This window comes from Sebastes umbrosus, chromosome 16 (genome assembly GCF_015220745.1).
Source record: "Sebastes umbrosus isolate fSebUmb1 chromosome 16, fSebUmb1.pri, whole genome shotgun sequence".
In the NCBI taxonomy this organism is placed as follows: Eukaryota; Metazoa; Chordata; class Actinopteri; order Perciformes; family Sebastidae; genus Sebastes; species Sebastes umbrosus.
Window position 1 is genome coordinate 13,947,685 of NC_051284.1, and position 26,048 is coordinate 13,973,732.

Below are 26,048 nucleotides of genomic sequence, written 5' to 3' on the forward strand. Positions count from 1 at the left end.
AAAGGTAAAGTTTGAAGCACCAGAACGCAACTCAAACACGCCTGCAATCCACAAGCAGAAAGCCAGTTAACCTGACCCCGTTCAAGTTCACTCCCCGTCTACCCACGCAGGGACACAAATCACAGCTCGAGACGCATCGTCATATGCCTGGTTTAGAAGCGAGATAGAGCCCTATTCAGGAGACACTAGAGCATGTACAACCTGTGGGAATTAGCCTGCACTTTACCCCTCTTCCCTACTTCAGCCCGACTCCCCATCTGCAGGCCTCCTCTGTTTTGGCAGCGGCTGAAAAGGAAGACAAGAGGACTGTTCTGGACACGTCCTCTTTGAGTAACAAAGCAGACTGCCAGGTGGTACAGTAGCAAAACTTTCCCAGGCTGCATGTTTAGGTATATATTTTAGTCTTAAGAACATACATATCTGATCAAAGTCGGAAGCATCAGGAGCATTATGAGATGGAAAGCTACTGTGGGAGTTGTGCTACTCTTTTAATTTATTATCCTCTCAACTGAGTTACAAGAATCTTGTTGAGTGAATTTCCACTCCTGTCTTTCAGCGTTTATGATCATAATTCATTCAAGCTCTGTTACAGTTCATTCTTCAGTGATCATTGCCACCGAGAACATCGGTGATGATAGTAAAACAATATTTGTCTACAGGTGCTGAGGTCACCTACTGTAGAGGATTTTGACGGTGGCTCCCGTCAGCGCTGGTGGTGTGGTTTGTCTGGAGTGGGAGTGAAAGCAACCAGTGATCCATAATTAACATGGAGAACTCCCACTATGACCACAGTTTCCTCTGAGAAACGGCTGTGTGGCTATGTGCAAAGCCTTGAGTCAACAAGCCACATAACCGCCAGCCCTGTTAGTCACCAGGCGAACGGCGGGGCTGGTATAAGCATAACAGTTAATGCGGGGAAAGCCGTATGCATCACCCTCTTAAGGGCCGTTCTGCTCCATGTCACTGGGTGTTTTTGTTTTTCTTCAACATCCCAATATGTTACTGGGTGTGACCACATTTGTAATCATCCCTGAAGCAAATTGCGCTTTGCAAAATTGTGCAGAGCAATTACTTTTAATGGGCCAAGACATTGATGCATTGGAATTCAATTTAAATCATTTCAAGTGAAGAACCAGTGGTGATAAACCCTGATCCAACCCTCTCTCTTCCAATTCAATACCTCAACTCAGCCATCTGCTGTTACAGACTCGACTACCATCCCATACCAGTGCTCTCTTTTCCCAACATTTTAATTATGTCGTCACTGTGTAGGATACATTGGAATAATATTTTCTCAATATCATCTCCGTTTCCAGTTGTAACATCACACTGAGGGTCAGTTTTTGATTGGCTTGTGTGAATGATGTCATTACATCAAACAGAACAGAACTTAAGGGCACTTTCACAAGCCAACACTTAGTCAGTTTTAATCAAACTCTGGTGCGGTTCATTTGGGCAGGTGTTAACACAGTACTCTTGAGTGGACCAAAACAACCGGTGGCAAGAGGTGGTGGACTGTTTCCAAGCGAAACCTAGTGCGGTTCAATTGCAGTGAGAATATAATTGCCAATTGCAGAAAGTGAACCAAACCGCATGAGATTACAGGCTGCCTGTGCGGGCATTTGTTGAGATGGACATCGGTAAACGACAGTTTAACATGAGTAGCAGAGGGCTGACCTGGATAAGATGTTTGCTTGACATCTGGGTTGAACAGAACATACAGAATATGATAAAGTCTACAAAAATAGTGACATTTATAAAGTCATTCGAGAGAAACTGAAGGGGAAGGGATTAGGGGCCCGGCTCTTTCATACACGCCCCTCAGCAAATACATTATTTATTTGGTCTGCTTTAATTTGTGCACTGTGAAACCGAACCAGACTAAATAGAAAACTAACCAAAAGTACCAATTTCACTCCGATTCGGACTAGCGAAATGGACTGTGGCTTGTGAAAGCGCCCTAAATAACAACTCTAACTGCAAACTCCATCCCAAGACTAGGCAATTCCTTCTCTCCATAATACATTCATCACGTTGGTGTAAAAGAATTCATTATATGCTCTAGTTATCAAGTCTACAGTATGTTTAAATTCTAGTGCAAAAAAACCCCTCTAACTGTATTCGGTATCACTGTACAGCTCTATTATCCAGGTAGCTGCTGCCAGCTAGTGTGATTATGTTAGTGTGATTATGTAACAGAGACCAGAGAGAGATGACCTTTGGAGGGACGAGCTGCTTACTGCACACACATCCTGCTCTGCCCTGCTCTGTTTCCTGCAGAGGACTGATGTCAGAGAACGGTGGGGGCATGAGGTTGATATGGAGTTGGACTCATAGGAGGTGCTGAATACGTCCTCTGTGCGTTATCGCAGTTCCAGCTTAGCTAGGAGTGTTCACCACTGGCCCTGACCTTCATACTGGGAGCTGACAGACTAGCCGTGATCTATGGGATCTCGTGCTGACAGGGAAAAGCCTTTCACTGCTGCTGAGCACAGCGCTCACAGGAAACGCCGGTTTACAGTGAAATGCATTCGGTCAGAGGAGGAAACAGATATTTGTTTGCCAGCTGCATATAGGATGTACATTTTTAAATTTTACTGTTTTAATCCCACAGAGCATGCAGCTGGGACATTTGGGACACAGTTGAAATGGTCAGAGGAGAGGTGGAGGACTGGAGACAGGAATACAAGAAGACGTAAGGAGTTGTATTCCCATGTCCCAGATCCTATTGAACAGAAGGCTCCTCATATGTTTTGTCCATCCCAACAAGACTTTTATTCTAGGCTGTCAGTCACAAATGTGCTGGATTCATTCTGTAGAACGATTCAGGAAACAGTTTATTCTCTAAAATAACATTTCAGGAGGCAGCTGTGCCCACACAGGACGGACAACATGGCAGTCATAATTAAATTTTGACAGAGAGGAATTCCATCCAAGTGTGGTGGACAGATTTCTCAAAATAAAAATGGCTTTAAATTCTGTCCGAACACACCTAAAGGTTTGCTTTGAGAAATCTGCAAATTAAGGAGGCTGCTAGCGTAGCTGCTAGCCTGGGCAGGATACTTTAAAGGCCTTGTTCGGAATGCCAGCCCAATTTTTTGGCATATTCAGATTGGATCCAGATTGATTTTAGAAAGTCTGGACAGCAAAAAACCACATCAAATGCGATTTTTGCAAATTGGATCCAAACCACATTTGGAGGTGGTTTGAAATGCGATCAATTGGATTTCTACAGATCTCTCTTTCTCAGTCCGGACGCTCTAGCCAATCAAATCAGATTTCAAAGTGTCTTTCATGTCACTCACAACACGACACACACACACAAAGTACTTTGCAGATGGCACCACAACTTTTGCTGCACAGTAAAGCTCGCCCTGACTGCGGCACAGAACATCGCAATGTATACCAGCCTCATCGGTCGCTGAGTTTGTCTGCTGCGACGGTGGAGTTCTGCACCGCTGCTTGACAACACGATTGTTTGGAGGGCGAAATAATGGACCTATATTTCACATGCTTCCGTGATGGAAAACCGCGCCTCCAGCGTAGCTACGTCGTTACCACAGCAACCCATTCAGATAGGTTGGCGATGTCTGGACACACAAATCCGATTTGCTCACATGCAAATGAAGGTGCGGACTGTGTGTCTTAAAGATCTGATTTGAGAAACAAATCGGATTTGCCTGCAGTCTGAAGATAGCCTTAGTGTTTGACTCTTGTCCATTTTAGAAAAGTTGTTTCCACAATTCGGGTGTGGCACTTTAAATCCTGAAGAATTCTGAATTATTTTGGTATGCCATTGGGTAAGTGCCAAAAAATGTTGCTACTACAAGACCAGGGGGGTTTATAATGGTCAACTCAGTTATATCTGTAAAGGCACATGTTTAAAACCCTACTGACAACACCATGCCAAAGAGAAGAGAGCTACTTCAATTAAATGTTAACACAGCATGCCTTTTGCTGGTAGCCATGGAAACAACAGGGAAAATGTTGAAATCCTCCTTATTTGGTTATTGAGTGAATAGTTTAGTAAAAACACTTACCCTCTAACAGAGTAACCAGACCACAAAATCTCTCTTGGTTGCTCAATGCGTTATCTAAAAAGCCCGTCTCTAGCTGCAAAAGATTGAGGTGCTGACCTGCTGAAAATTGAGTTAAGCATCATCTTCACTGGTATGTTGACAAACCTCTTCAAATCGACCGCAGACACTACACTTTCCCTTTCTGCCGCCTGCTGACATGTGCACACACACACACAGTGGGGTTTCATAGCTGTGAGTCACAGCTGACTGGACGGTAACTTTACACTATAGCCTGATCACTTTAACTGGCTCAGCTGAACAGATCACTTTCTCTCTCTCTAATTGATGTTTTCTCTTATTATCAATGTTTTGTTTTCCCTCCCTCCTTGTCTGTCTCATTCCTTCTCCACACTATTTCTTGTTCTTGGCGCCACTTGACAGGCTGGGTCAGTAACAGGGTGCTGCTGACGTAACAAGCCAAGCCCGCTCCAAGAAAGACATATATAGTACCTCACACCTTCACCAGTAGGGAAAAATGAAATGACGATGGCTGGGTGCTGCATGTACAGGGTGGACTTTGCTCCCTCCGTATATTAGTGGGGTCAAGACCAACATGATCTATGTGTCTGTCCTCCACGCTCCTCTTCTTACTCCTTAATTGAGCTTTGGCACCGGCATTGTCTCTCTATCTGAACCTCGCTCTCTGTGACCTCACATTGCTCGTGCTTTCCTGGCGTTGGAAACAGTGGAACCTCAGCCTGATATATGAAACCAAGACTTGCATCCACCAGTTCTCCAGGGGCAACACTGTTCCACCCCTAAAAGATCATTCTGGGCCGAGAGAATGCAGAACATTCGCAGCGGTTCATGAGGGCTGAGCCTCAAATGTGAGTTACACAAGCACTCAAATAGCCTCCAATGAAAGAGATTAAAGTATTCTAATCACGCTTTGACTAATGTTTAACGGAAGACATTTGACTTTGTTGGCAGAAGCTTTTATTCAGTCCTGCAGATTTCTGAAAAATCGGTTGGTTACAAGAAGTGATGATTAGATTAGCTGAACTGCATGCTCGGAAATTCTGCACTCGACCAGAAGGAAATGGCTCATCTTAAACTTCACAGCACCTCTTAGTCAGTTTCAGCAGAAACATGAAAGATGGTCACAGTCACTGAAAGGGCATTTGTGACTCAGGAACACTGTCTGCCTCTTACAATACTGAACCTGCAGCCTTGTCTCTTTCGGTTTGTCCCAGACCTGTGACTCAGGACGCAAAAATGTCCTGTGAGTCACGAACAAAGACAACATATGCATAGCAACTGTGCAGTCCTCAAAGGTCTTGTATTGATTAGAAGATTTACTACGACTCCAGGATAATCGTTTTGGGAAAGAGGATGTACAAAAACTCTTTTATGAACCATCTGCCCAAACATTTAACAGACTTTCATTGAGCTACCACAAACATGCGGACGGCTCAGCCAACGTAATTCCATAACACCAACGAAAGCACAAAAAGACACAAAAAGACCCTCACAATTAGCACGAGAAGCACCATAAATGTCAGATGTAATTGTGAATGTTTAAGTGGTTTGGTGGAGAAAATTACCCAGATGACAAACTGGCTAAAAAGTGAATGATGACCTCAGTGCCCAAGCAAATTATGGCGCTTTAACCGACTGTGAGCGGATTAGAAAAGCACTGGGCCTGGATCCAGAATGGAGCATGATTTGACAAGATAAGTCTGAACCTGTAAGCAATAACGATCCGTCAAAATTCTTCCCGGAAACAATTACTCCCTTTCAACATCCTTGATCAAGAATATATTGCAGTTCTAGCCATGGTAAAGCGATTAATCAAACCAAAAAGTTATTTCCAACAAGATTGGAACTAAAACAGTCAGGCGTTCAAGCCAAGAAACTATTAGGCCTGTCTGATTAGCAGTCTTTGGAGAGTTTGCTGAATGCTCTGAAAGAGGCCTCCGTCTGAGCAATTATTAGTTGGATACATTATAGTCACAGTTATTCCAATAAATCAAAGAACAGCCTAAAGAAAATATAATCTCCCAGCTCTATTTTCATAGCAAATAGCATGGGTTAATACTCCTGTCTGGTAAATCAAGTTATATTTTCCTACATTTCACAGATTCACCTTAATACCTTTTCAAGCATGGCAGCAAATGGCAGCAACTTGCTTTGCTTAGTATTTGTTTTACTTAGAGTGTATTAAAGATTTAACATATGAACCCGGTTCATCTGGTTTGATTTATTGCAACGATAAACACAAGCAGCGTTGAACGGGAGCGTAATGAACTACTGTTTGTTCGAGAGCGTTTAGATAATTTCTAATAGCACAGTGTGACAGTAATGGTAGCTAAGGCAAATATCTCTCAGTGAGAAAGCCACAAAATATTGTATATTAACATAATTATGTTCACCAAATTGAAGGTTTTAAGTTTTTCAAAAGAAGCACTGCCAAAATAAATCATTATATATGCTGAAATGTACAGCAGTAGATCACTGTGCCATGGCGTCAGACCAAATCTCTGGCTGTGGTTGCTCTGTCAGCAGGAGATAGAAACTCTGCTCATGTTAGAAGTTTTACTATCACATCATTTTCACTAATTTGTCGGCTCAAAACCAAAATTATAGAGTTGATTGAAGGATTATGCAAAGTGCAAACTATAGGAATATAAAGGCATTTCAATAAAATGGAAAATGTGCACCGATGACCAATAGCAAACCATCTTGGCAGTACTGACATTTGAGGAAAGAGCTGGAGGAGCTGAGAGTCAGAGAGTCTAAAATAGAGAAATCTATCGTAGCTTATTAGCTGTGTTGCTCTACACACTTTTATTTACCCCACCTTTTGTTCAGAGTATAACTGCTCCACAAAACAGGAATAGTTTGCAGATAGTTATACAAGTTACTAGTTACTAGTTAAACAAGAATTGATGGTACAAATACGTCATTTTAAGAAATTGTGTGAACATATTGTCCCATTAGTGATCGAGCAAACTAGAGCTTCAATGAATGTAATTTTTGACCCACCCTTATTTGGAAAAACTATGAGGCTCTTCTTGGCTATAATAAAAGCACAGCTGCGTCACTTACCCAGGCAGTCTGGTGGTCGCAGGTCGTGGGGTCTGGACCTTGGTGGTATCGATGGCCTGCCTTTCCGTGGGCCTTCTCCGCGGTTGGTCTCTCTGGAAAGGGTTGGTCCCGGGTTGAACGCGCCTCAGTGCGCCTCCATCGCGAATGTACACCTGCTCTGGAGCCACCTCCTCACAGCGAGGCCCCTGGAAGCCTGAGCGACACACGCATGTCTGCGGCCGGCTGCAGGAGCCGCGGTTCTGGCAGGGGGGCTGGCAGTCGGCTGAAGAGAGAGCACAGATGGAGATCAGGTTTTCAGCAGGTCATGTTCGAGCATGTGCCCCCCTTGTACTAAGGAGCAGTAGCAGAAATGACTTTCCCTGATCTCAAAACTGGGGCTCACTTTAAATTGATTCAATCAAGGGGCCATTAGTTTCACGTCTCAACCCTCTCTGTCCTTTTCATTCAGCAGAGAGCCTGGAGGGGCTGTCATGTTCAATTTCTCTTGAGTCTTTAACCGCCCTGTTTAGTCTAAATGTATATGATCACTTACATTAAATCCTTATCCAATTTCTCGCTGAGGTAAAGCCTATACTCCAGGTTCATGGCTCAGGTTAGTGCCGCCGGCGTTTCTATACATAGCGATTTCCTGAAAACATCTTTCGTCACTGATCTAGAATCCAGCGTGTGCTCGCACTGTAACACAGGAAGCTTAAAAAGGTAATAAAAGTAAGAGGTCATAAAAACATGAGCGAATGGGAAAAACTGAAGGCCAAACTGTAAATAGCTGACACTTCATCAAAGAAATGGCCTGTATCTTTTATTTGAAAAACAAGCTAAATCTGAAGGGGCTTACTGTACTTAAAAGATGAATGTGTGCATAATATTTATCAATAGTCTGCAAATACGCAGCGCTGAGGTCATTTGGTGGTCATGGAAAAATAATCTGTGTCACTCTACCAGCCCACCCCCACATCACACTCCAGATACCAAAAGACCCGCGGCACGCAATTTAAAGTAAACAACCTCTCGATCTTGTGACACAAATGTATGTCGTAGACGGCACTCGAGGATTTATGACATTGTCCTCAAACAGTAAATCAGGCCCCTGGTCGGTGGTGGCTAAAGCAAACAGCGGCGCTCTGTCAACAGCGCTATGGAATGCTATTGACACAGATGCTGTGGACACTGACAGATCGCAGGCAGGAACGCTGCCACAGCTCTTGGCAGTGGAGGAGTGCTGGCAGTCGAGAAAGGGCCCCACTGGGTGCGAACAGCGCTCTACCTGCTGCACGCTTCCTGTTATTGCCATTCTGCTCAGACTCATGGGGCCACTTTATGAGTGAAAGCACACTAGTGGACCCCGAAAATTCCCGATGACATGAGCTCAAAAGCGACAAGAAGGAAACATGACAGCGCCGTGTTACAACTGTAGCGTCAGACTTCCAATTTCCTCAGACACATTCCCACAAAGAAAGCCAAATCAAGCTCTGTGTTTTAGTTTTCTCAGATCATGATGACGCACGCTAATTGAAAGACCACTGCATTACGCATCGTCAGCTTGCGGTACGGTGAGAAAAAACGAACAAATTGAGGATTAAATATCAGACAATCACCACTCTCTTCTGCTTTATGGTGAAGCAAATTGTATTTAGACCAAGCAATTCACTCAAGCATTTCGTTTTAACTACTCTGAGGAAAAAGTAGCCCCCTTGTTTTTGATGAAGCATACACATTTAGAGAAATGTGGTCGTGGATTTGTATAACGTGGTATGTGATCCGAATTTTCCATCATGGGATAAAATAGGAATTGCCTGAGCTCTGTTTGGCAAGGAGTTAAATCCATCATCTAACTAAAGTACGGGCTGGCCGGGTGCCACCGCCTTGTCCGGAGTCTGTTTAACCTCAAGTTTGGGGATGAAGCGGTGGATCAAATGGTCCACAGATTCCAGTGACATTACGCTGCAGGGAGAGGACTCGGTAATGTGTGAAACTGCATTCTTCAAATAAACCGTCTGAATTGAAATGAGAAACGGTGCGGGGCAGAAAAATAACCCGATAAATGGAGGCTCACGGCTGGCTTACGGTGGGATATGTGTTCAATCGCGTGACCCGTTTTCAGCTGTGAGGCGCAGAACTGACACCAGACAAACACGTCGCCTGTGCTGCCGATAAAGTGGACTGGTCAGTGACTCTGCGCCAGACATGCGCCCCCACATGAAGCCCGTTGCGTGGCCGCGGCGTACACCTCCGCTGCCGGTCTGTGTTGTCTCTGGTCCCTGCCTCTGGGCTGTTGAACACATTGTCGCAGTAATTGCTGTCATGCAGATTTGTCTTGCACATCATTAAAACTAATTGGCTCACATTCCACCCATTTCACAAATATGTGCAGCAATTATTACATTGCGAGAGTAATAATAAAATGGGAATCCGTCGGAAATAAAAGAGGAGAAATGGCAAACATTCCTGGCATTGCCACTTCAGCCTTAATTATGACTAAGATGGACTGGCCAAGTTTTGGGCGATTGTGTCCAGATCCAGTCATCTGAAAAGAGGAGACTATTAGACCATAGTTGGCAGCTTTCAACCGTCCAAACAAACATGCCGATCCAGACCAATCAGTAATAAAACACTTTATTAATATGGAAACAGCAATTTCTTTGGGCTTAGCTAAAATATCTTCATCTTCATATTTAAGTGAGTCTGAGGTCTGTGTGTCTTTTCTCCTTCCAGTCTTGTCAAACTTAAGCTACATAAGGATAGTTTAAGAGGTATAAAGAAATACCTGACAGCTATTGTTAATCCATGTATCCATCTGTCCACAAATAGCATTCATTCGGGGGTCAAATGATCACTTTTCTAATAATATAAACTATTAAACTAAGTTATTTTTATTGTCAAAAATCTTGGTTGGACTCTAGGCGATCGCAAAGTAATTCTGAACGTATATTAAAGTCTTTATTGAGGTAAGTATTGTCCATAGTTTCTCTAGTGGGTTACAGTTACCTGTTATAAGCTTATGTTTGCATGTGCATGTATATCTCGGGGAAATTGCCATTCTCGTCCCCCCCTCCACTGGACTCTAATTTCCAACTTAGAGCTTGTTTCCAGTCCATTACAATCCACCAGAGATTCACCTTCCCCTCTCTCTGACTCAGAGTAACACAACCCATCAAGACTTTACAGTCCTCTCATTCAGCAAAGGGGCAATTTGAAACCAATATCTGACATAACTCAAACATGTAGAGAAACCTCCTCACTTTACGCAGGTCATCGGTGCTACCAAGGGGTAACCTGACATTTTGGAAAATAATATTGATAATGAAAGCATTATCGCAATAATCTTAGGAAGGGACTCTCTACGGGCTGATCGCATTATGTGCCATTATGAGATTTAGAGGCTGGGAGCTGCTCTGGAGATTCGAATTTAGTAGAATATGACAAAAGGCTCAACTAAAGGCCATTTCAATGCTGTAACTGAGAGAGAGAGAGAGAGAGAGAGAGAGAGAGAGAGAGAGAGAGAGAGAGAGGAAGTTGGGAAATACAATGAAAGATAGAATGGCATTAGCAATTATGATTGTACCTATTATTGGCTGTTGCAGCGTGGCCATTTCTGAATCTATTCTAGTAGCTTATGTCATAATAATAGTGTTAACAATGTAGGTGTGTACACCAGAGGTGTGGACTCAAGTCACATGACTTTATCTCAAGTAAGACTTGAGTCAGACTTGAAAAAATAAAAAAAGTCTTGCAACTCAACTCAACTCAACCCTAAGCCCAAAGATTAAAATGTATGTTATTTAAAAAGTGTGTGCACAAAGACGATCAACTGCCCGGTACCGGAGGTAGGTTTGTTTACTTTTTGATAGATCCTTTATTAATTTGTTTGGGAGGAGGATTTACTCGTGGGGAAAGAACTGAACTGAACAAACTGAGTTTCTATCTTTTGTTGTTTATTGCTGAATCCACGAAAAGGACTTTGGACTCATTATTTTTGGTGATTACTATTGGGACAAGCATTTGATTATCTTACACTTAATTCCCCAGATCCACTTTGTTTGAACCAATCCGACAGCATCCAATCAAGTTGCAGGAGAAAACCATAAAGCACTAACGTCACGTTACTGAGCGGCAGTTGGCGCCAATTACATGTACATTGGGTGAAGGCCCCATTATGACTTGTTTAGGACTCAAAACTCAAAGTTTAAGACTTGGGACTTGTCAGTCTTGACTTGTGACTTGAGTGCAAAGACTTGTGACTTGCAAAACAATGACTTGGACCCACCTCTGGTATACACATGCGGATTCAATGTTTGTAAAGAGCTTAAAGCCTTAACTTAGTTTAAAATTGGTTATAAAAATTGCAGCAACTTTGCACAACACTGTAGACAACTGTAAGACGTTTGTGACCAAATACGTAGTCTGGTAAACGTCCTGTGATGACAGCAGGAGCCTCTTTTTAGGAGTCGCCACAGAACCTGACAGATCTCATGAAATAGGTCAAGTGTTTAAGATTGTGGGAGGCAGCGGAGAGAGACAAGCTGAATAATTCCCCTCTCATCCGGACTCGCTATCCACTGAACAAGTAAGAATTGGTCTATTGAGCAGTTAATACAATTGCCTCTCGATGCTAATCATTTCAAGTGAGTGTTAATCTTTTTACAGCATGTGATTTCCACATGGTTGCCAGTGCAAGCGCTATCCTTCCATGCTGTCTAACAACCAAACTGCTGTTACTGTAACTCTAACGTTCAGATTCAAACTTCTCTATTGTTCTAATCAGAACCAGAAGGGAGGGAGCCCGACGCTGTTTGACTGATCCTTTATTTTCTCTTTGTGGTAAATCTTACAAGGGTAATATTTCACCAGATTAAGGTGCCTCTGTCATAGATGCACATTTTTCAATCAGTGTGGGCTGTTCGGTCCAATACAGTAGTTGGAGGTTTTATTCTCCTAACCCACCTCAGCTCTGTGGGGGGATTTTGTTAACCTACAGCTGACCCATGACACTGTGTACATTACTTTTAGCCACGCTATATCGTGCCTTCACCGCCGCACCCCTCAAACTCCCACGTTCAGCTTCTAATGAGCCACATGCTGGGGCGCTCTGTGGAGGATATCTGGATCTGGGGGCGTGCGCCCGCAACTTGTAAAGCTGACTCTGTGAGACGTGGTGTTCACCAAAAAGCCGCAAACCCCATCCTCCTGAGGGATCACATCCCAACAACTTCCATATGGTCTTTAAGCAGGAGGGTGCCATGATATACGGTCGGCTATGGGCTGCCCTAACAACACTGTGGCCTCAGCGAGCGTGTGTGTGTGACTGAAAGAGAGGGGCGCTGGTTGTTAATGTTGCTTTGTAAGTGTCAATCAAGCCCAGTCTTGCCTTTTAGGCTGAGAGATCTGCGAGAGAGGATGTTTACTTTTTTGCATCATGACAGCTAGAAAAAAGAGAAGCAAGCATGTGTTATTTAAAAATACTTTTCAGCTTTACATGGCCAAGTTTGTTCTACTTCTTCATTATTTCCGTATTATAACAGCTCATGAACAAAGACGTACAAATAATCAAAAACGAAATCCAACTAGGTCCAGACGCTGAGCAGTGCATCAATTTCACCGCACTTTTTCGTCTATGGTAGCAATTAAAAAAACATGTGGCGCAGGAGGCCAAAACAGGACCCAATTGCAACCTACAAACAGACACAACAGCTGGAGCGGAGAAGGCAGCACTCCTGGTTTAGGGAGACAAACTGAGAGCGAGCTGTCCAGCGTCTCGTTAATGATGGGTTCTGGGCCGATGGGGTATGTATTGATTACAGGATCCGTCTAATGGGCCATAACTCTCTGCAGGGCTGTCAAGGGAGTGTTGCGCCCCTGAACTGTGAACTGCGCAACCCCCACAAATCCACACACGACATATAAAGCTGAGGAGGGCTCTGTGGCTGTCTGCGCAGCGGTAATTTCAACCTCGGCTCAATAACGTCACCAGGAACACCGGCATTTTAAAAACCTCCTCCTGTTCTTGTAAAACAGAGGACGCCACTCAAGAGGCTTGGGAAAAAGTTTATCATGTCATTTAAATGCCCCAATTCTACATCATAAAATTCATCATCATCATACAAACTGAGAAGTAAACTCAACCCTGCAGCTGCCTATGAGATGTTGTAGATTAAAAACTGCACATTTTCCACAGGATATTGACTCATCATATATACAATAACTCAAAAAAAAGTAATGCATTTAGCAGTGCTATGGGTGTCCTGGTGCACACTGCATCATGTGCTTGACTCTGGCACATGACCTGCTGCATGTCATGTACTGTCCTAAGAGGAGTGTATGCCATAACCTAAACAATACAGTTCATTCATTCATTTATTATGCACAATATATCTCTTTTCTACCATTAAAATCCCCCACACACACACACACACACACACACACATGTGACTGGTGTAGATAAGAGCAAATATCACGGCGTTATGCCTTTAAACAACTTCTTGAAGTTCAGTATGAGTTTTTGTCTGAATGCTGAGGACAAATCTTACTCGATCAGGTCCACTATATGTGAGTATTCTGTTGTGTGAGAGGTTAACAAAAAGCAAACTGAGACGGCTTGTATCTATTAGGTGAAAATGGTGAACCTACATTTTTCGGTACTGTTTTGGAGGTCAGAAAACGTTCACACGTGTATGTCCTTGATACTTTGCCAGCTGCTCCACACATGTTGTACCAAAAGAGGAGCATTAAATGTGTTTCACACGCAAGATCTAAAGAGCAACTGTGATAAATGATTCAACAAGTAGCTAACGTTAAAAAGGGTGGATTTTATACGTTCGCTATGAATCTACTATTATTTTTTAGTAATTCATTCACATAAAACCTACATTGTGATGGCTTTGATAGCCGTGAAAATGAACAGCTGAGTCAAGCCCTTAACATGACTTACATGCTCTCTCAACACTGGAGGGCTTCAATCCTACTCTGGGGATATGGTGGGCTCAGGGAAACATGCTACCTGCTATATTTTTTGCTTGGAAAGAGAGGGAAGGTTACCTTGTGATGGCAGCGGTAAGCAAGAGAGAGAGAGAGAGAGAGAGTTTCTCCATGATGAGTTATTTTAGGGTTGGGATGGGGCCCTGAGCGGCACAGCAGGCCAAAGAAAGCTGGAAGGCAATCAAAAAGAAACTCCTCTCTACCGCGTTGCACTCTGTCAATCACCAACTGCTTAAGAGACTGAAAACAACTTTATTCCTCCACGTGAATGATGCACCTTTCATCTGCACTCTCGAAGACAGAAAGGGGTTTAAATCAAAGGCCACCCGTGTGCTTTTTTTTTTTTTGTTAGGGGATCGTGCGCTCACTGTTGGCTACACTTGCAGCACGGTGCCATATGCGTCGCGTGCTTTCGCCAAAAACATTGTGATGTATAGCGTGGTGAAATGAATTCCGCTGCAGAAACCTAAAAGCCTGCACATTAAGGAGCGCTATGAGCTCAGGTTAAATGTAAAGCCAGTTCCTGTCCCCGGTCTGAAGTCTTCTATATTGTCCCATACATTCACTCTGTGTGTGGTAGACCATGCCATTAATCCAATTACTAAAACAGTCATGTCAACTGGAGAAGCCAGAGCAACACAACATAACTCTGATGTATAGTGACCCTGCCAGTATGAGCTACGCCAACACCTACCATTCACTTTTTTGACTTGTTTTCTAGCAGCATGTGTTTTTTAGTGTGGTTTTTGGATGGATTTTCATGACATTTGATACAGACCTTCATGTCTCCCCCCAGGATGAATTTCAATTAGTCCAATAGTTTGTTTATGACCAAATACCTGCGAAACAAATGGCACTCCTGGAGTCTCAGCAGGACTTCCTGCTTATTGTTGCTAACACTCTAAACTAAGTTGGTGAACATGGTAAACATTATATCTGCAAAACATCAGCATGTTAACATTGTCACTGTGATGTGGTTAGCATGCTGACATTGACATTTTAGCTCAAAGCAAAGCCGTGTGTCTAAAGTAACTACAGCCTCATAGACTCTTGTTGTAAAACTAGGAGCAGCTCTGACTTGCCAAAGAGCTCCTTTAGCTCTGTGTGCCTCCTCGTAGCATTTCCAAGAATCCATTTACAGCTAGGTATGAGTGAAAGCCACATTCAATGGTGCAAAGATAAGAGTGAAGCCTCTGAAAGCAGATACAAAGGAGAACAGATAAAATTCAAATCTATTCTCCAGTAACAGTGGCTTTAAAAGGGCTTACTTTAATTGTTTTTTTCCAAGAAATGTTGTAAACCAAAACTTCAAAACAGTAATTCTACACTGACGTACCAGACACCTAATCGCTGGTTACTGTATTTACCCTAAAACTTGCCAGCAATTGAAACTTTCATCCTAATTCCACAGCTAAGTAGCTTACTATTTTGTAAACAGATTTCTGTAGCGATTTCCCAATAAGAAACTGATGGTACTGTACACATCATACAAACAACTTGCTGTTTTCTCTTTTTGGCGATTATTGTCAGGTGTACAAGATTCCCACGGCTTACCATTAGCCTACTGGTGTCGAATGTCTCGTTGACGCATTTTAAAATGGTATCAGATTCCATGAAAACTATTTTCTATTGAGATTTTCCTTAAGGCTGAAGATATTTTAGACGTTTAACAGACCACCTGCAGTATTCAGCACAAACATTTCATCAGTTTTTGTGTCAAAACAGTTACAGTAATGCAGCTGACAGACTTGTATTATAACTCAAGACAAGACTACTGGTGGGCTGTGGCTAGGCGAGGCTACAATATGGCCTCCCTCTGCTCTTCATCTCGGAAACAATGCTTTTTGATGAACAGATGTGAATTTCTGCACAGTGGGGAATAAGTGCTGACCCAAAAACAAGATGCTCCATTCATCTCGACGGGAGCTTCGATCCTGCTTGCAAGTACACAGACAAGAATAGCCAAGCTTACACCTGGCCTCACTTTACCAGACAAACACAACACACACACCTTTAATAAAATCAATATTGGTTGGGTAAAACTCCAGTCTTACAACTTAATTAGAAGAGAAATAAACATCAGCAGTAGAAATGCAATGTTCTGTTCTTCTTAATGGATCAAAGCTTTCTGACGCGCAACGCTGGCTATTTTCAGCACATGGAATTTACTTTAACACACAAACAAATCTGCTAACCATCCATCCTGAAGCACAAAACAGAGACAGTCAGCTCCGAACCTGCCAGGACACGGGCAGGACGAAGGCTTCAGACAGCCAGACAACAATCTCTGACCAGACCCACGGAGACCCAGACGGAGACCGTTTTATAAACACATTTCTAAAAGACGATGTAGGCGCACTCCCTGGACAACTAGTGATCCAATTCCTGTCATATATTCGCTCTGAGCTCAACCCAATTGAACAAGGAGGTATTGTTAGGAAGCCATAACTGTAGACACCCAATCCAGCCTCGCGGGTGAAGCCTGCAGCTGACACTTTTAATATCAGACATTACTTCAATCCCTTCAGCGAGAATTTCCTAGACGCAGCTCAGCCGCTATATGTTTTTACTTATGCTTCGCTGCCGACAGGTTTGTTCCTTTTCTTTCCCCCACTGTGAACATGTTTTCTCATGCTGCCATCTCCTAATAAAGCAGCCTGGGTCTCAGGCGGGGACGGAATAAAGATAGCCTGAGCCTGTTTTCCTCCACGGAGGTCTCCTACGTGGGGGCTTCCAGTCCCAGCTCCAGTCTGGGGCCTTTGTGTTGGCACCTTGCCGGCCGTGGGGCTTCACTCAGCTGATGATAGCATAGCCTCCAGTCAGACCTGGGCGAGGGCCAAGCTGTAAGAGGGTCCAGATGGTTGGACAGACCCCTGGCCTGCTCAGATGCACTGCCTTGTTTAACACAGGCGCGTTAGACTGGACCTGTTACTTTCTGGCAGATTAAAAGTATTTACCCTTTTAATTTGGGTAACTGCAGCTCCATGTTGGCTGTAATTTACACCTTGGTAAGTGTGTTTTTAGCTGGGACTTGAGAAAAAATGGAAGGAGGCCTTTTGCACTGGGCAGGAGGGAAGGAGATCTAATTAGGAGGCTGCTGAGGCCAATCAGCTTGTTGTGTAATCGACTGACTGAAATATGTGTTAACTGTGTGCGCATGTCTGTATGTGTGTGTATGTGGGGGGGATAATTAGCAGAGAGGGACAGAGAAAACAGTCAACAAGTCATAAAGAAGTACAGCTAGCTAGCTGCTAGATAGATAGAGAGATGCCAGCTGCCGTGTGGGTTTTACTTCACTCGTAAAATTTAAAGATAACTCTCTCTAAAAAAGCTCCAACTTGTTATTCCAGTCTGCAGCAAACAATGGTGGTGACATGCAGAGAGTAAATTTGGTGTAAGCTGCAGCCATTTCTGCATGATACGTGTATGTTGTATCTTGTATAATGCCCTTGTAAAGCACTTTGTGACTTATGTCTGCGCTATATAATTAAACTTACTGTATTAAATTGGGCCCCTTATTAAGAATAGGTCAATGATAAGACTACCATACCAGCACATTTTCTCTTAACAGTCTGTTAACAAGTTAAAGACAAGAATATCAATGTCGTCACAATTTAGCGTTCAAAGAAGTGGCCGATTATTCATTCACAGTCTGTGTCGTCTACTCCACTATTAATTATCTGGCAGTTAAGATATCCAATACTGCTGTGGTTGAATAAATGAAGAAGCAGTTCCACCCATAATTAGGGGCTCGTGTCAAACAGAGAGCCAAGCGCTAAGTGATGGTAATTTCCAGGCGAGGATCTTACATGAAAAGAAAAGGCATGGGGGCAGTAACACCCTAGGAAAACTTTCATTGGGCAATTCCACTTGACAGGATAGTCATTAGTAGCCATTTACTGTGTTATTTTTCAGTCTGTGTGTATAAAATAGTAAAGCCCAAGTTTACTAGTTCAGAAAGCTCAATTATACATAATGCTTGTGTGCCACTTCAAGACTCCCAAATCATGTATGACCTTAGTTTGCAAATAATAAAATGTATGTCTTTAGTAGTTGAATGAAAGAATATTCAGGCAAATTACATATATATATATATAAAAATTACGAAGGACAATCATGTTTTTTACTTACGTTTTATGCAGCGATTGGTTCCTGGAGCCAAAGCCCAGCCTGAGCAGCACTGCTGGCCTCCACAGACATTAGGTCTGAAAGGAAGACACATGTAAAAAACAAGGTGAGATAAGACAGTACTGTCTCAAGCATTCATTACTGTAATATTGAGGGCCTCTTCATAATCCGTAGAGCAATAACACTGAGTGTGGAAGGCCTCAAACCTTTGCATGACAAGCTGATCTGATTGTGAAGGCTGTTATAGTTTCAGATCATTCTGTTGCGGCTGGGATATGATAGAGATTACGCTGTAATTGCATTTTATTTGATAAAAAATGTCAGGGCAAGTCACGAAACTCTATCTGAATGTGGACCCACAAGTCCCCTCTTTCTGTTAATGCGAGAGTCCAGAGTGAAAACAAATACAGAGTTATCTGAGCCTTGAAGGGATTATGCGAGGCACACGGGACATGAAAAGCACCCTGCATCTTCTATAAATCACTGAGCAAATGAGAAATGACAAGTTTTAAACAGTTATAACTGGATTCTTTGCACTCTTTAATCCGCACTTGCGGCGCAGGCCAATTTCTTGCAGCGAGATAGATGAAAAGGCACCAGACCGCAAGAGCAACTTCAGGGCAACAGTCAGCGCGCTGGCATGGATCTGTGCCCCATCATCTTTTCACGAGATATTACAGTAAGTGGATGTCTGACTCATAGTGATTTGAGGAGATAACGGGGAATTGACTCATTGACCTCAGATGGATTGCGCTCATTAGATACTGCGAGTCTTACAGAGGCGTCACAGGGATAACACGCAGTTGTTTGGGCCCTCTGGCAGGCTTAGCGTTGTCATAAATCAAACACATCAGGCCAGGCCCGTGCCAAAGACATCAGTCATCACGTTCAAATTCCATCAAGGGATATATATATGTAATGGAGAACTTTATACTCCATAATTAGGATCATGCCCTGGGTTAAAATATTGATAACGACGCCATGTTCACACCTAGTTATATTTATATTTAAAACCCGAACACGAGGCGGCGGAGTATTATTTCACCACTGAGCTATCTGGATCAGCCAAACGTCTGACAGGTGCAGTGAAAACAGAAGGGGAGTCATACTGAGTCAACATGAATGTAAGGGAGAGTTTTAAGTGAACCCGGCGCTGCCAGTGCCTCCGGGTACAGTAAATGAGCGAGCTGAGTGGGAACTCCAAGAGGAAATGTGTCATGAACACACTTTCTCTAACAAGCGGCGGGTGATTCATCTGAAGCTAATGAATCAAAGTGTTAAAATCACCGTGCAGACTGCTTTAAGGTAATGTTCCCGTAGAGTTATGTAACACCACATTTATGCTTCTTTAAAACTCAAAGAAGCCCATTCATTCAACGCTGGAATATGTTTTTTTGGCAATGTCAAGCGAGGCAATAAAGCATGTTGGATCTAATAATACAGGCAGCTATTTTCTTTTATGCACTGCTTTAAATAGACAGCACCTCAATTCAACGATGCATGAGTGCAACTGTCTGGCTGACGGACAGGACGAGAAATGTTGTTTTTAATATATGATAAATCAGGGCATAGTCATGGTGCACGACATAACAGTAAAATGCAGTGACAATTACTAGACAAAATCCCTGTCCATCATTTCTCTTGGGTGTTATCAAGGCTTAGGGCAGGTTAGTGCACATTATATGAATGCCTACAGATGGCGAACCAACTGGCTGAATCCTCCTATTGCTTGTTAAGTGTTCCCCATAACTTGGCCATATAAATAATCCATTTCCTAAAAGGCAAGAGCCCATTTTATGACACACAAAAGAGATATTTCATATATATTTTAGTGTCTGCGACCCAAGGGTGAGCTATTCAAATCCCCCTCTGACTATTATGTAAACACCCCTCCAGTGTGTATCATGCTTTGTCCCTATGGAACAAACAGGACTGGATGCACGAGGGTTCACTTAACAAACAGAAAAGGGCTTTAATGTGGAAACAACCCATCGTCCTGTTTGGAGTTTAACAGAGACCAGAAAAAAAAATAGGGATTTGCAGCATTGAGAGAGGGCCATCGGAGAAACAGGTGTTTCTGATCACTAAGCAAATTTGCAAATGTTCACCAGCCAAGGCAACCACTACAATGCATGGCCACAGGCAACAGCACAGAAACTGAGGCGCACACATTGAAGCAGTCTGCAGCCACTCTCCTACTATGATTTAAATATACTGCACTGTGTAGTAATGGGAGGAAATGGTGATAATGCAGCAGTTCAAAGACAGTTCACCCATTCATATACATTTGCTGCTCATTATAAGCCTCCACTAATCAGCACAGTGTTCAATCTCAGCTATTATTCCATGTCCTGCCATGACCCCTGATGACAAAATACATATACTACAGTAATTCATATGCAGCTCTTTCACCTGCTGAATGACAGTTTCATGCACTATATCCATGCAGCTTTGTATTAATATGGAGCATCAGCCATTTTCTGCAGGTCCTTATGTTACATCATTACTTGGTTTTGCCTTACAGGGAGAGAGAATCTGCTTTAAGTGGGCCACCACCACTTTACAGTAAACCACATGGACTCATGTACAGTAAAATAGGTCACACAACCTCACCCAAAAATCGAATGCCTTAAAAAAGACGGTCATTTATCGTGCCATCAATCACTGGAATAGCTGCCCTCTTTACATCCGTCAATCCTCTAACAAATCCTCATTCAAATACCATCTAAGAATACATTACTTAAGCAGCTGATCGATAGTCCAGTGTTGATCATGTATGGTTTTTCTTTTGTTCCTTTTCCCCTGATGATGGGCCTTGAGGCTAAATGGTTGTGGAAGATTGTGTATGAAGGTGAAATTTATATATGTTTGGAAAAATTTGAATGTTATTAGTATAACACAAATATGATGTTGTATATAGTATGTATGTGATAGATGTAATGTACTTGATTTCGGACCACAGGAAGACTAGCTGGTGCCATTGGTATCAGCTAATGGGGATTCTTTTTAAATAAATAAATAAAAATAAAAATAAACAGTGAACTTGAAACAGCTTGATAAAGCAAAAGTAAAACAGTTTTTATAGTAGACTGTAGAGCACTTTGGCTGCCATCCTTACCACTTTACAGTAAACCACATGGACTCATGTACAGTAAAATAGGTCACACAAATCCCCTTGAAGACTACTGCTCATATACAGTGAACTTGAACAGCTTGAACCAAAAACAAAAACAAAAAAGTTAAATCATTTGTACAATTACTCTCCCAACATTTGCTTTCAAGACGCACACATTTGCATGGGATGATATGGTGTTGTTTTCTCTTTCAAGGTAACAATAATAAAATGGTCCAAGAAGAACTGCACAAGTTTCTGATTTGATACCACATGCAGGAGATCCTTTCTCAACTAGGTGAGAAACAATTGTGCTCTTCTTTGTGTAAGAAAGGCATTGGTTTCATAAAACAGTTTTTATAGTAGACTGTATAGAGCACTTTGGCTGCTATTCTCTTACCCAACAAGTCTCCTTGAGTTTGCAGAGCTGGTCTTGCTGCTCTGCCTGCGGTTCACTCTGGCTGTGTGCTGCTGGCTGCCGGTTTGTCTGGCGGTGCGCAGCGCTCCATCCTGCGGCGCAGAGGCGACGTCTTCCCGGGAGGCGCCTGCAGCATGAGCCGGTCCTGCTCTGGATGTGTGCCTTGTGTCATCCCCTTGGGAAGATGCAGCCCTGGGCACACGGAGCAGAGACGTAGATTTGCTGGTTTGCCCAGGAGAAGTTTCACCGGATGGTCTGGAGGATGCACTTTCCTCTGGTCCTGGTCCCCTTGGAGAGTGACCTTGACTCCTCAGTGCTTTCCTCCCACCTGTCGTGTCCGTGTGACTGTCACCGTCTCGCACCAGCGCAACAGTCAAAACCAGCAAAACAGCAAATCCTGCACGGTCCATTTTGGGCATGCAAAAGTTTTCAAAACTAGCGCGTAAAAAGGGGGCAGATCGCGTTATGGAGACACACTGAGATATGAGCAAATAACAACAAGAAAAGTCCAGCTACAACACGAGTTTTCAGCAAGAAGGCATCCTCTCCCAAGAATGAAAAAAGCCCGGATACCTCCTCATAATGCCCAGGTAAAGACTGTCTTCAGGTTGTCCAATCAGCACCTATATAACTACAGTCCAAAGTGAGAAACTCCTTCCAGCGCTGAAGAAGAAGAAGAAGAAGAAGTGTTATTCTAAGCAAACATTATTCCATCTGTTATGTTAAAACAAGAAAAAAAGAGTTGCAAAGAGAGCAGCTGGCTCCAGGGCTGCTGAAGCTGGACTCCTAGATACTCCAAGTGAGCGAGTTTGAAATCGTGCTCCCATGAATATCACCACCTCCTTGGATCTGAAGTCACCGGGAATTTTTGTAGCTGGATTGCATGATGCGCTTTGCAAGAAGAAACTCCCCCTTGTCGGCTGTATTGTTGCTTCACTCACGGCACGGCTCGGTCCATGTGCCCACACGCACTTTCTCTGCCAAGTTACATCATGTTACTGTGCGTCCTTTGAACAAGACTATTGGATTTATCATGAATGCAGCTGCGTTTATCGTTACCTTCCATTTCAATTTGAATTGGCAGGCTATACTGCAATATCATAAAACTTCAGAAACCAGATGTTTTTTCTTTAAGAATCTTACAGCACTGATTGCTGGATTATTTGACTTAATGCCTTCTCGTTTATTTGATTTGATGAGTGTGGGATTAATTATTTCATTCTAGTGCCACAGCACAGTGTGAAGCACTTTTGAGTTCACTTCACAGTTTCAGATTACACAGCATGTAAAAACGTGCATCCTGTCAATTAACAGGTTTGCAGACTTGCTTTGATGTAGCAGTAAAAGGTATAATATGGGAAGCCCACAGTTCAATGGGAAATCTTCGAAAACAGGTTATGTAACAGATCCCATTCATCTCCCCCCCCCTCTCATCCATGCTGCATCATCACTTTCCCTCTGACTGTCTGGAAACAACACATTTCTCTTCTCCCATAAGATCTTAAACAACCCAAAGAGAGTTGGCTCCCTCCTCGCTTTCAACCCACAAAGATGCACGCCTTTCTCTCTCATGGAGCACCGTTACCACTCACAGAACTGCCATCCAAAACACACAGCAGCAGCAGCAGCAGCGGAGAGGAAGACTAGTAGTCTGCCCATTCATTCTCCTTTCCATCATTCAAACCTCTCAAAAAGGAATTTCTACCACTGAAACTATAAAATAAGTTACTGAGTGAACACTTTGAAGAGACAGAGGTGTCGTCTTTCCTGTCAGATCTCCAAGGAAACATCATGTCTGTGTGGAGACTTGGGCTGAGCGCCACAGCTGATTAGAGCTCATCTTGCAGCCCATGAGAAATCTAATTAGAGAAGGAGGCTGCATTTGTCTTATGACTGTCCAACTGTCTCACTCCACCCCCAGGCATGTAGCCTTGCTGGCGTCGATGGCCCCACTGAAAAGATCATGGCCAGTTGACCCCCTGCATCCTAGAAGGTGACCAGGGCATGCACCAATCTGTGCATTTCTATATGCCCAGTGACCTGTGAGAGAGAGCAGCTGCATGGCTGCAGCTCAGCTGTTGCTGTCTAGCTTCAATCAATGTCTTAATCAAGTTAGAAGCCTCATGTTGTTGGCTAAGAACAGTGGTTCTCAACTTTTTTTGGCAGATCAAGTAGGCTATCCCTTCATCAACACCACTGTCATGCTCCAAATATGTTCATTTAAACAGATTTTTAACTGGATGTTATTTGACACTATAGGATATTAATTACATAAAAGTGAATATTGTTGCAATAATATTTTCACGCAATTTTGTCAATGTTTGCATTTACCCTACTACCAATTGGAGCGGCAGAAACTGGACATCTCAATTATTTATTACCATTACTTTCACTATCTACTCTAAGTAGTGCCAGTTTATTAGGTACGCCTGGCTAAAACTAATGCAGTACAATACAACAGACTTGTATTGAATTGTGCTATACTGACAGGTGTTTCTATTATTTTGTCCACCCCCATTTATATCAATGAGAGTATGATAAATAAAAAAAAAAAAACACCTCTGTGTAATGCAAGCCTCTAAAAATGATAAACATAAAAATATAAAAAAATTAAATATAAATTAATATTACAACCTTCAGGTTTAATTTATTGCAGGACTGTTGTATTGGACTGCATTAGTTTTAGCTGTTGTTTGGTTGTTTTGTTACGATTGCCCAGAAGTCTTTATAGATATTCAAATCTATATCCTCCTCACAAACACTAACCATACACTTCCACGCAACACACACACTTGTCTTTTTTTTATATATATTTACTGTATTGTTATTATTGTTATTATATATATATCTTGTCCTTATTGTTTGTTATCACTATTATGTAGTCACATTATGTCTTTATATTAATCTCATCTCTAGGTGGAGGCTTCAGATAAGCCCAGTGTTTTTTTTGCCTCTTCCAGCACTGTATATTATTCATTTATGTTTTTGTTATGTTGCATAGTCTTAAATTGTGCAAAACAAATAAACAAATAAACAAATAGTTAGGTATCTTATTTCAACCATAGCCAACTACTTCATAGCTTATACATTACTTTTAACTGGGTGGACTATTTCAATGGTTTATCCATTACTTTAAGCATAGCCATGTCAACCATTTATTCAATTAGTTTAGCTATTTCAACTTAATCAATTACTTTTAGTTAACTATTTCATCTGATAATCAATCAATAAGTTAGGCTATATAGCTCGACGAGCCTGGCGCGGTACCGGTGTTGCGTCGACTACTGTTTCCGGTTCTACAGTAAGCTTGGGCCGACGGGAAGTCAGAGAATGAGCAATGATTCTCGCGAGACTCGCTGCCTGACGACCTATCCTAACCTTAACTACTCGAGGTCAGTGCCTAACTTTTAAGAATCTCGCGAGAGTTTCCCCAGTTTGCGGGCTCCCTTCTAGCCACCACCCACGGGGGAGCTCTGGCTGTTAAAATAAGCTAAGATAAGATATTCCTTTATTAGTTCCTCAGTGGGGAAATTTGCAGTGTACAGCAGCAAAGGGGATAGTGCAAAAAAAAAAATGCATCAGCTAACACAGTAAAAAAGAGCTAAACAAAGTGTAACAAAATATGAACCATTTAAAAAGAAGGAAGTATAAAAATAAGAGCAGTATATACAGTATTGACAATAAACAGACTATTAACAAAATTGCACAAGTAATGGTAATCGAACTTCTGATACAACAAGCAATATTATCTATTCTCCATTAATCTGCCTGTATAGCATGGACTTCTTAATAAGGTTAGACTGAAGCACTCTTTGTACACCAGTCAATCCTAAAACTAAATATGGAGCCTAATCCCAGATCAAATGTACGTTGAAGGGCCCTGAATATCGTCTTCTGTGATTGTAATGTTTAAATGTATGTATCCTTGTTTCTTGTCTTTGTCCTTTTTATGATGTTGCAAATGGAGCTGCTGTGATGCAAAACAAATTTCAGACCTGTCTGACAATAAAGTATTATCGTATTGTCATATTATCGTATTCTTCAGTCATTAATATTGATCAATACTAATGTGTTTATTCCTATTTTTATGTTTTTTTTTGTTATGGCTATGACACAGAAATAAACAGTGTTTTAAAGTAAAACTCCCCATAAACAAATTGTAATGTATTTCATCAAATTTACAGTTCAAGTTGCATGTCTTAATGCAAATATTTGTACATATTTTTTTATATTCTCATTTTCTTATTTTTAATTTGAGTTCTTATATTTCTTTACATATATTTTGTTTATA

At 42.3% G+C, this 26,048-nt stretch overlaps 1 protein-coding gene across 1 annotated transcript in view; it reads right to left on the reverse strand.

Moving 5' to 3' along the window:
* The window catches only part of LOC119504543 (latent-transforming growth factor beta-binding protein 2-like), a 90,015-nt gene extending 65,668 nt beyond the window's left edge, over window positions 1-24,347 (reverse strand). Inside the window, exons 1-3 of the mRNA XM_037796755.1 lie at window positions 21,740-24,347; window positions 18,231-18,304; window positions 7,128-7,389 (exon numbers count right to left, since the gene is read on the reverse strand). Coding sequence (XP_037652683.1) covers window positions 7,128-7,389; window positions 18,231-18,304; window positions 21,740-22,176 — 773 coding nt within the window. The 5' untranslated portion in view covers window positions 22,177-24,347. The remainder of the gene's footprint in view (window positions 1-7,127; window positions 7,390-18,230; window positions 18,305-21,739) is intronic.
* Window positions 24,348-26,048: the final 1,701 nt, after the last annotated feature.